This window comes from Sus scrofa, chromosome 6 (genome assembly GCF_054392235.1).
Source record: "Sus scrofa isolate SSC_HxYL_T2T_F1_AM1 chromosome 6, Sscrofa_HxYL_maternal_Yorkshire_Landrace_v2.0, whole genome shotgun sequence".
Lineage (NCBI taxonomy): Eukaryota > Metazoa > Chordata > Mammalia > Artiodactyla > Suidae > Sus > Sus scrofa.
This window is the reverse complement of record NC_139388.1, coordinates 52,032,036-52,044,824: the sequence shown is the minus strand read 5'-3', so window position 1 is coordinate 52,044,824 and position 12,789 is coordinate 52,032,036. Positions and strand designations below refer to the sequence as shown.

General features: G+C 51.8%; 1 protein-coding gene across 5 annotated transcripts in view; it reads right to left on the bottom strand.

Moving 5' to 3' along the window:
* The window catches only part of SAMD4B (sterile alpha motif domain containing 4B), a 43,116-nt gene that overhangs the window by 2,301 nt on the left and 28,026 nt on the right, over positions 1-12,789 (bottom strand). For all 5 annotated transcript variants that reach the window (XM_021094367.2, XM_021094368.2, XM_084960580.1 and 2 more), the window contains 8 exons: positions 7,419-7,658; positions 6,807-6,916; positions 6,561-6,647; positions 5,208-5,550; positions 4,426-4,511; positions 3,549-3,667; positions 2,521-2,719; positions 2,203-2,326 (listed from right to left, as the gene is read on the bottom strand). In XM_021094367.2, the coding sequence (XP_020950026.1) occupies positions 2,203-2,326; positions 2,521-2,719; positions 3,549-3,667; positions 4,426-4,511; positions 5,208-5,550; positions 6,561-6,647; positions 6,807-6,916; positions 7,419-7,658 (1,308 nt within the window). The remainder of the gene's footprint in view (positions 1-2,202; positions 2,327-2,520; positions 2,720-3,548; positions 3,668-4,425; positions 4,512-5,207; positions 5,551-6,560; positions 6,648-6,806; positions 6,917-7,418; positions 7,659-12,789) is intronic.

Genomic DNA, 12,789 nt, shown 5'->3' with positions numbered 1-12,789 from the left:
GCAGACCCAACCCCACTCACTGCTTCAAACCCTTCCTGGGCTCCTCACTACTTCTACAGGAACTCTGAGCTTCTTAGCTGGCTTTAAACAACCCTGCTCTCTCATCTTGCAGCCCCACCTCTCATCATATTCCCTCTGAACCCTGAGCTCAGGCCATGTCAGACAATTTTTCTGGGAGGGCCGGACTTGTGGCATACAGAAGTTAGTTCCAGGGCAAGGGATAGAAATTGTGCTGTAGTGATAGCAATGTTGGATCCTTAACCTTCTGCACCACCAGGGAACTCCAAATTGTGTCTCTTTAATAACAAGAAAATTTTGACCTTGGACAAGTCACTTCTGAGACTCAGATTCATGACTAATAAGATGGGAATAACACCGGTGCTTTCATGTGCACAGTTGGGAGGATTTGATTCAACAATGCAGGAAAGCTGACTGATAGTCCAGCACACAGCATACTGGTAAAAACAACTGTTCTCATCTTTTGCTCCTGTAATTCATCTATCCAGTCATTTAATATCAGTTACAGATGCCTACCATGTGTCAAACCCTCTACTAGAATAAACATAATAAATGGGGTCTCCTGCCTCCCACTGATGGCAGTCCACATAATCACATCAGTTAAGAATCCCTACTGGAGTTCCTACTGTGGCTCAGCGGGTTAAGAGCCCAAAATAGTGTCTGTGAGGATGCAGGTTCAATCCCTGGCCTGACTCAGTGGGTTAAGGATCTAGTGTTGCTGCAAGGTGTGGCATAGGTCGCAGATGCGGCTTGGATCCAGTGCTGCTGTGGCTGTGGTGTGGGCTGGCAGAAAAAGGAAAAAAAAAAAAAGAAAAAGAATCCAACTGCTGCACCTCGAGTCGCTGAGGAGATGTGGGTTTGATCCCCAGCCTGGTACAGTGGATTAAAAGATCTGGCACTGCGGCTGCTGCAGCTTGGATTCAATCTCTGGCCTGGGAACTTACATGTGCCACAGGCATGGCCACATAAAAGAAAAAAAAACAAACAAAAAAACCCTTCCTGATTTGGCTATTTGTGACAAAAAGAGCTTAGGGTCACAGACAAATCAAAGATCTCTCTAGAGGCAGCCCTTTCTAGCCCAGCCTTATTTGCCTCTGCAGCCTCAGTGCCCAGCAAGAGACCTGGCACAGGGAGTCACCCCCGAATTGCTGAACAAGGCAGGGCTAGTGCTTGTCTAACCTCCTTTTTGCCCACTTTGCCCTCACTTTTTTTTTTTTTTTTTTTTGTCTTTTTGCCTTTTCTAGGGCCACTCCCGCAGCATACGGAGGTTCCCAGGCTAGGGGTTGAATAGGAGCTGTAGCAGCTGGTCTACACCAGAGCCACAGCCACAGCAACGCGGGATCCGAGCTGCATCTGCAACCTACACCACAGCTCACAGCAACTCCGGATCCTTAACCCGTGGGGCAAGGCCAGGGATCGAACCCACAACCTCATGGTTCCTAGTCGGATTCGTTAACCACTGTGCCACGACGGGAACGCCACTTTTTTTTTTTTTTAAGGGCCACACTTTCAGCATATGTAAATGACCAGGCTAGGGGTCAAACTGGAGCTGTAGCTGCCACCCCAAGCCACAGCAACATGGGATCCGGGCTGCATCTGCAACCTGCACCTCAGCTCACAGCAACGCTGTATCTTTAACCCACTGTAGAGAGGCCAGGGATCAAACCCACGTCCTTGTGGATACTAGTTGGGTTCATTACCACTTAGTGGCAACAGGAACTCCACACTTTGCCCTCATTTTGATCTCCCATCTCTAGGCTGGTCTGTGGGCAGAGGGAAGACAGCCCTTCCACCTCAAATACCCTTTAGTGTAGAACCAATCCAAGAATTGAAGTCTACTGGTTCCTGCCTGGTCACCTGGCTTCTGCAAGAATGCCAGTGGATGGATAGCAGGACTCCCCTCCATAGAAACCTGGCTACTTGTCTCATCCTCTCCATCCCTTCCAAACTGAGTACTTAATGATCCTTGAAAGAGATGGTGACAGAGACCAAAGTGAACACTAAGATTCCGACACAGGAAGGGAGAGAGAGAGAGAGATGGGTGGGAATAAGAGGTGAGAGGAGATGGTGTGGCAGAGGGGGAGACAGAAACAGAACATAAGCAAAGACAGTGTGTACAAGACCCAGAAGAGAAATGAAAGTCCAGCTAAGGATGCTATTCAGGCACAGTCCCAGAGTCCTTACCTGGAGGGAACATGAGAATGGCCTGGGGCGATGAGTGGACCGGGAGCGAGTGGGTGCGCTGCACAGAGCTGCGGCTCTGGCTCGGCATGCTGTTACTGCCTCCGGGGTTGGCGAACCACAGGTTCTGCATAGGGCACGAGGAGAGAGAAAGCACTGGGTGAGTGGGGAAGATGCCAAGACCCAAGAGTGGTGGCGTTGGCAGAGGAGTTCCCTCCCCTCCAAGCTGGGCTCAGACACAAAGAGATGGACACACATTATCTCAGGCACCATCACCCCCAACCCCAAAAGTACCAGGCCCTCTGCTTCCAGCCAGCTCACCTGTCGGCCCTGGCCCCCAAGGCTGGGGCTGGTGAGGGCATGTCGGGGGGAGATGCCCCCAATGCCCGAGGGGCTCAGAAGGCCCATCCTGCCAGGTGGAAGGGCCCGGGGAGGCATTGGGAACTGTCGCTGGGTCCGCCGGGCCACCCCCATCCCCACAGAGCCAGCTATGGGGAGTGAGTTGGAGCCGAATGCCCAGCTGTGAGAGAGCAGAAGGCAGGGTATCAGTTTAGGTGGATGGGGCCCATCTGATCACCTCTTCCTCGTACCCTTCCTCCCCAATCCCTCATGGGTAGGACAGAACACAGATCTGCTCTGAGCAAGGATTTCCTGTTCAAGTCCCTGCACTGTACATTCTGTCTCTTCCTGCCCTGAAGGTACTCCCAGGAAGGTTTCCTCAAGTCCACTCAAAGCAGTTCTGCTAACTTCAATTCTCTCTTTTTTTTTTTTTTTTTGGCCTTTTTCTAGGGCCGCTCCCACAGCATATGGAGGTTCCCAGGCTAGGGGTCCAATTGGAGCTGTAGCCGCCGGCCTATGCCACAGCCACAGCAATGTGGGATGCAAGCCATGTCTGTGACCTACACCACAGCTCATAGCAACGCCAGATCCTTAACCCACTGAGCAAGGGCAGGGATCGAACCTGCAACCTCATGGTTACCAGTCAGATTCGTTAACCACTACACCACGACAGGAACTCCTAACTTCAATTCTTGAGTGCAGTATCTGCTATTTGTTTGGGGTGAGAAGGGACTTCAGAGCCCTCTGCACACAGGTGAGGAGAACAAAGGATAGGCAAGGGGCCAGCTATTGGGATATGGGCTGGTTTTGCCAGCTCAACACTCTATGGTAAGAACACCCTAATTTTCTTATGGGAAAGTCTTCACTGGGTGACTTACATAAGGTAACCCAGTGACTGAATGAGTACAACTGGATTCCCAGCTCAGAAAGCAATCACTCCTCTAAGTACTACCTGTCAACCAACAAAGGCCTAGGGAGGGAAGGTCCCTGTGCCCCAGCCACCTGCCTACCCTTTTTGCTGCCGGTAGTTCTGCATCTCTAGTGCAGCTTTGCGTGGGAAGGTCCGGAGGAGCTTTAGCACTTGCTGTTTCCAGGACAGCAGCCGTTTCTTCTGCGTCTCCGTGAAAGCCTAGAATGAAAGGGGTGAGGGGGTGTGTGTGCTTCTTTCAAATCTGCCTTCCATCCATTCATTTTTTTTTTTTTTTTTTTTTGCCTCTTAGTGCCACATCCGCGACATGGAAATTCCCAGGCTAGGGGTTGAATCAGAGCCGCACCTCCTGGCCTATGCCACAGCCACAGCCACACCAGATCAAGGCCGCATCTGTGACCTACGGCATAGCTCACAGCAACATCGGATCCCTGACCCACTGAGCAAGGCCAGGGACTGAACCTGCATCCTCATGGATACTAGTCAATTAACCTGCTGAACTGCAATGAGAACTCCTCGCTCACATTTTTATTAACTGCCTGCCTTGTGCTGGGCAATGTCGGGACACAGAGGTGACCTATGCTCAAGGAGCTTACAGTTTAGTTGGGGAGAAGATACACACTCAATCCTGTGACAAGTGACGTGAGGGAGAAGCACAGGAGGCATAAGGAACCTGATGTTTGAGAGGGCTGGGGAAGGCATCCCTGAGATACAGATATATGAACAGAGAGCTGAGGGGCCAGCAGGAGGGAGGGGGACTTATTCCCCAGAGAAGGATTAGGGACTTAGGCTCTGAGGACGAGAGCTCAGCACATCCACTGAACCAAGAGTGGTAATGATGAGGGCTGGGGAAGGGGGCAGGTGCCAGCCAGGCAGGGCCCTGTTGGTCACATAAGGAATGCTGGTCCTGAGTGATGGGACAGCCTTTCCCTCCTTGGGAGCCCTAGAGAAGGCCTCACCTCATGAGTCAGGCACTTTTCGATGAGCTGGAGGTAACTGGTGATGTTCTCCTCGTCTGGTCGGGACACCAGCAGCTGGGTGCACACTTGGGGACATGGGAAAGGATAGGAGGTTAGCATGTCCTCTGCCATGTTCCAGTTTCCCTGGCCCCAGCTGGGTGGCACAGAAGGTGGATCAGGAAACTCATGCTGGATGAGTTTTAGCTATGTGCCAAGCAATATACCTAGCTTATCATGAGGACATAAAGTGCCCACCATAGTGCCTGGCATAAGGCAGATATGAAGTCAATATCTTTTCTCCCTTTAAGTCTTGCAAGTCTCATCCATGGAGGCATTTTTAGCCTGAGGAGCCTGAGGCTCAGAGAGGTTGAGTCTCTTGTCTCAGGTCACAAAGCTAAAAGAATCTAGACCCAAGTGTAAAGGTGCCTATGCCATGCTGCCTGAGTAAAGGCCGAGCCCATTCACCATCCCCATCTCATGGACTTCAGTCCTCTCTGAAAGAACCAAGGGATATGTCTTATCTGATCCCTCTTTATGCATATAGTTTCTTTTGCTCAGGCTGGAGATGCTTTGAGGGTAAGGATTGTCTCCTACCATCAGCCTGGAGACACCTGAGGGCAGGGGTCTGGTCATTCTGTCTTAGCCACTCTGTAGTGCTCTAGTCTCTGGGGTGCTTTATAAAAAGTTCTGTTCCCATCGCTGAAATTGGACTTGACCTTTGATGCCAGGGTTCACTTGAGGTCCTGCCCCAGAACTTCTTGCTAGGCCCTGGGTGGTCTCACCTTTGCCCATCACCCGTGTAAACTGGCTGGGGATGTCTCCGTCAGCGACGGGAGCCGGGGCTGGCTCACTGCCATCAGTGGAGGCTGGAGCTGGTGGAGGAGGGAAGCTCTCTGCAGCTGGAGGGTCCTTGGCCTCACTGCCCTTGTCTGTGCCGGGGTGAGCCAGGGGAGACTCAGCACCTGGCAGCGGTGGCTCCCCCCGGCCCCCATCCTTGGCAGGAGGGGTGGTGGTGGCACCAGCAGCCACAGTGGCCTGGAGGACACTGTAGGCCTTGATCGGGGTGATGATGATCTGTTGCAGCTCCTGCAGAGCGTTTCGCAGATTTCCACCTTCCAGCACATCCTGAGTGGGGAAGACACAGCCTGGGTCACGCACCAACCCCCAAAGCTATGTAGAACTGCACAAGTGGGATCAGACAACCCTTGTGAAGAGCTGGCAGGACCCAGGGTTCCAGGTGGTAAGAGCACTGCCAGAGCATAAGCGCGCGCGCACGCACGCACGCGCACACACACACACACACACACACACACACACACTCTCCCTCTTCCCCTGTTCAAGGTGGAGTTCCATGGAGCTCAGGAGAAGGTAGCCTAATGCTGGGGGCCTCGGGGATCCCATCAAAGACAGACCCAGATTAGAGTTCCCATCGTGGCGCAGTGGTTAACGAATCCGACTAGGAACCATGAGGTTGCAGGTTCGATCCCTGGCCTTGCTCAGTGGGTCAAGGATCCGGCGTTGCCGTGAGCTGTGGTGTAGGTTGCAGACATGGCTCAGATCCCGCGTTGCTGTGGCTCTGGCGCAGACCAGAGGCTACGGCTCTGATTCGACCCCTAGCCTGGGAATCTCCATATGCCGCAGGTGCAGCCCTAGAAAAGGCAACAAGACAAACAAACAAACAAAAAAACAAAAGACCCAGATTCAGACTCAGAGATGTGGACTAAGATACCAAAGGGGGCAAAAACCAGAAGGTAAGCAACAAGGAAAGGGAAAAAAGAATGCAAATCAAGGCAGATATGGGAAGAGAATGAGTAGTTGAGAAACAACTGGAAGAGAGAGAATGTACACTGGGGAGATAGCCCTTCTCTATCAGAAAGACCTGTTAGAAACAGAACAGTGAAAAAGAAGAGAAGGAGCTGAGTCAACAGATTCTGGAGACACAGACCAGAACCAGGACAGACAGGGAGGAAAGCCTCTTAGTCAGCCCTGTGATCTGACTTGTACTTGGTCCCTGGAGCCCGGATCCCCAGGGCTGGGGAGGCCCCTTGGGCAGCAAGGCCAACCCAGAGCCTTCAGCCACTGGCACTATTGGGCAGCCAGCTGGTCTTGGGGATGCGGATACCAGGTCCTCTCACCTTTTCCAGGGATTTGAGGACGCTCTGCCTTTCACGCAGCTTCTGGATGCTCAGGGCTATCTTGTGGCGGGCACCTTTGGTGACATTCTGTGGTGGGGCAGAAGGGGACAGGAAGCTGGAAACGGGAGGCTGAGGTACTCAAGGTGCCCCAACAAGGCCCGAAGAGATGGAGGAGGCTCAGGCCGAAAGGGTATTGTCAAAATGGTGCTGCTGCCGACCCCGCCATGAAGGTCCCCTCGGCTTCACCTGAGATTCCAAGTGCTGCTCAGTCAGTGTCATCATCTCCTCATAGCTCATCTGTGAGAAGAGGGCCGCGTACTTGTGCAAGCGGAGGCTCTTGAGCCACGAGGGCACGTCTGTGGAAAAGAAGGAAGGACAGAAGCTCAGGAGTCTAGCCCTGGTGGCAGCTGTGAGGAAGGACTAGGCATAAGCCACTGGCTGTAGAAAACTGGAAGGGGGCAGGGAGAAGCCGAGGGTCCACAAGCTACTTTTTCTTCTGCCCAGCTGCTCCGCTGGAAGTGTACTAGCATGACCACTGATGTCTTCAAAAGTGTTCCTGGAACCTCTGCGTTCCATCAGTTACCTCTGTGTCCTGGCTTTCTTGTCAGACAAGGGTGTCTGGGGACAGGGGATTCTCCTCAATCAGACCGGGGCCTGTAGGGGTCTCCTTGCTCAGTCTTGAGCCCTAACGGCAGGGACTGTCTACTCTCCTCAGACCTGTCCCCCTTCTCTGCTGGGGGCAGGGGGGAGAAGAGTCGGTTGGGGAAGGACAGGACAGATGGGGTGGCAGCTTCAAGTTCCCTTCTGGTCTTTCAAGCTCTGCAGAAGCCTCTGGAGGAAGGTCCTCCCCTGCCGTACCTTTCATGCCACTGCCGTCCTCCTGGAAAGTGTTCCGGCTGGAGCCCTGCTCCTCCGTCTGCTCACTGCCAGAGGAGGCCACGCTGCTTTGGGGTGAGAGAGGCGCGTGGTCTGGCGTGGTGAAAGTAGCCCGGGCCACAAGCTCCTCTGGACTCGGCCACTCGCCAGGGGCCTGGGGGCTCGTGGGGATGAGCGACATGGAGCGCTTCAGTGGGCTTGGGTGGATTTGGCAGGGGAGACCTGGCCAGAGGGGAAGAGAGGCAAGAGGTCAGGCTTGGGGATTCTGGCCACAGGAGACCATGGCCCCCGACCCTTGTCAGTGCCAAGGACGGCAGCTCCGCTCTAGACTCCAAGGGGAAGGGACCCTGGGGGTACTGCTGGTTCCCTCACCCTCAACATCCCTAAACGTCAGCAAGCTGCCCGCCACGTCTCTGAACCTCTCTACTTCCTCTGCTAACACCCTGGGCCAAGTCCCTGGCATCCCTGGCTGGAATTACTGCCACAGGTGCCTCACTGGTTTTTTGCTGTCATTTTTGCCCTTTACAGTCCATTTACCTCACCAAAGCCACACTTAACCTTCTTAAAATGCAAATCTGACCCAGTCGGTCCCTGCTTAAGTCCTACCTGTAGCTTCCCTTCACACTGAGAATACAATTCAAACTCTTCTCCCTGACTCCCCCACCCCCAAAACATACAAGGCCTTATAGGACCAGGGCCCGACTCATCTCTGATTTCTCATCTTCCGTAACTCATCCTTTGGTTCAAGCCTTTCTAGACTTTGCTGCACTCCACCCTCAATTTGTTCCTGGAACACTCAAGCTTGCTCCAGTCTCAGGATTTCTGCTCCTCCTTGTTCTCCTAATCAGATGGCTCCTCCAGGTCTCATCTCAAGCAAGCATCCCCCTCTTCTGAGGGCTTTTCTGAACCCTCAATCAGAAGTAGGTGCCCCCTACCAACCCTGGTTACTCTTAGCATTTTACTGTCGTATCTTTCTTACAGCACCCAACACAGCTTGAAATGACCATATCCACTTATTTGTTGACTTGCTTACTAACTGTACACTCCTCCACAAGATCTGGGACAGCAGGGCTCTGTCCTGTCTTAAATATCATTGAATCCTCAGCAATTACAGTGGGGCCTCACTAGGAGATTCTTCACACCTACTTTTTCAAATTTTTATCTTTTTTTTTTTTTTTCCCCTAGGGCCGCACCCACGGCATATGGAGGTTCCCAGGCAAGGGGTCAAATCAGAGCTACAGCTGCCGGCCTACACCAGGGCCACAGCAATGCCAGATCCTAGCCACGTCTGCGACCTACACCACAGCTCATGGCAACGCTGGATCCTTAACCCACTGAGCAAGGCCAGGGATCAAACCTGCCACCTCATGGTTCCTAGTCGGATTTGTTAACCACTGAGCCATGACAGGAACTCCTCAATTTTTTACCTTTTACAACCGCACCCATGGCATATGGAAGTTCCCAGGCCAGGGACCGTGAGCCACCGCTGTGACCTACACTGCAGCTGTGGAAACACCGGATCCTTTAACTCACTGCACTGAGCCAGGGATTGAATCTGCATCTCTGCAGTGACCTGAGCCTCGGCGGTCGTATTCGTAACGCACTGCGCCACAGAGGGAACTCCATTTTCATGACTATTTTTAAAGTAAGTGAAGAAGTACATAAACTTCTTTCTCAATATCTCTGTTATCGGGCTTCACTACCTCCCAAAGATTGTTCCTGTACTGAGTCCAAATCAGGGTGAATCCATCCTCTTCCACGGGATGTTTCATATCCTCCATCCATCCCATTCCCAAGAAAGAAAAAGGGATCCAACCAGATTTTTTTTTTTTTTTTTTTGGTCTTTTTTATGGCCACACCCATGGCACACAGAAGTTCCCAGGCTAGGAGTCAAATCGGAGCTGTAGGTGCCGGCTTATGCCACAGCAATGCCAGATTTGAGCAGCGTCTGTCACCAACACCTCAGCTCACGGCAATGCTGGATCCTTAATCCACTGAGTGGGGCCAACAATCAAACCCCCATCCTCACGGATGCAAGTCAGGTTCGTTACCACTGAGCCACAATGGGAATTCTCCAACTTGATTTTTAACCATTTTCAGGACAGGGCAGGTTCCCATAAACTTCCAGACCATTACACATGCTATTCCCCCTGCTTAGCTCACCTGCCAGCCACTTCGGCCTTCACTCCCGGCTCAAGTGTTCCCTCTTTTGTCATACATTTTTCTGCATTCCCTGAGCCCCTGTGCTTTTACTGCAAGCCCAGCACTTACTGCCACCTTCACTAGCCTGCCTCACACTGGACTCAGGGCTTGCGGCAAGCCTGTCCTATCATTTCTGCATCCCCAGCCCAGGGCATGATACACAGAAATCCCAAGTTTTCATAAGTCCAAATGGAGGGCACTCACCAGCCTAAAGGTGCTAAGGCGGCCTCTGAGCTGACAAAGGAAATCTAGAAAGTTTTCCAAGTCAAAAAAGAAAAGGAAACAAAGCCAAAAAAACCTCACCTTGGGTAGGTGAGAACATCTAGGCCCAGGGAACAGAAGTCCTTCGCCCCAGTTCCCACAAGGAGTTGGGAGACAGAGACAGAAGAACCCCAGCCTTATTGTTGATGGATTTTTTTTTTTTTTTTTTGCTTTTTAGGGCCACACCCACAGCATGTGGAGATTCCCTGGCTAGAGGTCTAATCAGAGCTACAGCTGCTGGTCGCCACAGCCACATCAGATCCAAGCCACCTCTGTGACCTACACCACAGCTCATGGCGACGTCGGATTCCTTAACCCACTGAGCAAGGCCAGGGATCAAACCTGCAATATCATGGTTGCTAGTCCAATTTGTTTCTGCTGTGCCACGATGGGAACTCCGGCTATTTATTTTTTGCCTTTTTTTTTTTTTTTGTCTTTTTAGGGCTGCACCCACAGCATATGGAGGTTCCTGGGCTGGAGGTCTAACTGGAGCTACATCTGCCAGCCTACACCACAGCCACAGCAATGCCAGATCCGAGCCGCATCTGCGAACTATACCAGAGCTCACAGCAACACCAGATCCCCAACCCACTGGGCGAGGCCAGGGATCAAAATCTCAATCTCATGCTTCCTAGTCGGATTCGTTTCCACTGTGCCACAATGGGAACTTCTATTTTTTGCTTTTTACCTTACTGCTGATGGAAAGGCTGGGTTTCCCTGTCAGTGCTACACTGACATCCTGCCCTGGAAGGATGACCAGCCTGGTACAGGCCCCAAAAGCACCTTCCTTCATCTGTGACCAGCATCTATTCTCCTAACCTAGAAGTCACCTGAAGGACAGGGCAGTACACTGACCCGCCCACTAAGGCCAGCTTCCACCCCTATCTGTGATCTCTGGGGTCCTCTGCATAGGGCTTCTCCCCAAGCCTCTTGACTCCCAGAAGAAGAGGGCACCTTCCACAAGGCCTTTTTTGGCCTGTCTCGGTGCCCTGGCCTCCTCCTTCCTCCCTTCTCAGCCAAGAAGGGGGCAGGCGAGGCTGAGAGGGCAGGAAATTACCCTGATTGGAACGATTGTGCAGTTCCTGAAGGAGCCCTGCTTGGCCCCACACTGGGGTGGAGGCTGGCCACAGCAAGAGAACTATGAAAACTGGAATGCCAGCCAGAGATCCAGGGCTGCACACTCTCCAAGAAACCCTGGTCTGTCCTTGGCAGCACCCCAAACCCACCCTGCCTGCCCTTACAGGCCAATCCTTGCTCCCCACTCAAAAATATTTTAGTGGTTTCCCTTTTCCTGAAACTGCTTGAAATTGAAAAGCTTCATCTTATTCTTCAAGCGCCCCCCTTCCCCAAATGGCCCTAACATACTGAGATCTGAGAGTTAAGACAGACCTGAGTTCAAATTCTGGCTCTGTCACCTATTAACTTCATGATTCTGGGCAAGTCACTTCATTTTATCCCTCTGCCTCCACTTCCGTGTTAAGTCTTTGGCACAGGGGCAGACAAATGGTAAACATGAATATTTGTTACTACTGTAACTCATTTAAATCCTTGCTCCTCTCCATCCTAGCCAGACCTGTCTACATACTGTCCCCTCCAATTTGAAACCCCTATACCTTCAATTAATGCTGTGCCCTCAATCTGGAACATCCAATTCCTTTCTCTCTTCTGGTTCAAATGCCCTCCCCAACACTGCTGCAGTTGGTCTTTCTTCCTTTTTTTTTTTTTTTTTTTTTTGTGGCTGTACCCATGGCATGTGGAAGCTCCTGGGCCAGGGGTCAAAGCTGTATCAGAGTGGTAACCTGAGCCGTAGTAGTAACAACACTAGACCCTTAAGCCACCAGGAAATTCCCCACCTTGGCCCTTTAAAAGCCACTGTCCCCATCACAGGGAAGAAAGAATGTATGGGCACCTGCATGGGTGACCTCTTCCCTTGACGAGGTCTGAGCATCTTTAGGAGGGTCACTTTTAGGTGGGGGGCAGTGTAGCACAGGAGTAAAGAACATGAGCTGTGGATTCAGACTGCCTGGATTTTAATTCTGGCTACACCATCTTGGGCAGGTAACTTTTCTGTAACTCAGCCAATGAATTTACAGGTATAAAATCTGCAGAATGGCTTGTGGTAAAGATTATGCTGAATTACATCTTACCTAGAATGATCATTATTAATATACCCTCCCAATCTGAATCCAGAAACTGTCTCAGAGGAGACTGGAAAATCAGGCCCAAGACACCCTGGGTTGCTAGAGTTCCCAGAAATGCACCTCTATCCCTCTATCTTCCCCGATTCTGGCCAGCACCTGGGAGGGAGACAGGTGACAAGGACATCCATATTCAACTAGGGAAGAAAGAGGCTTGGGGATGACTGATATGTACCAGGTACCACACAGCTGGGTACCAAAGACCCAAGGGTTACTCCACCCACTGGCACAGAAGACATTTCACTTTCACCTGCTCCTGGCCTGCTTTAACCAGTGCCTGCAGAAGAGGGGCAGCCACCCTGACATTAAATCTTGGAAACCTCTTGCCTTTTTTCTTTTTTGGCCATACCCGAGGCAGGTGGAAGTTCCCGGGCAAGAGATCAAACAAGTGCCACAGGAGCGACCCGAGCCACTGCAGTGAAAACACCATATCCTTAACCACAAGGTTGCCACAAGGGAACTTCCGGAAATCTTTTGTCTTGAGTCAGGCCACGTCACCTCATCAATCCTTGGAAATGGCACTCTCCCTTACCCTCTTCATTTCAACTAATTCAGAAGCTCACTGGAATACCAGTTTCTCCTGCTCACCCCAGCCTTTGGGGGTGCTTGTTAAGAGAGCCCTTTCGAGATGACTTAATTGGAGGATGGCGCAGTGGTCAGAGGCAAGCTTGATATCAGACTGCTTAGGTCTA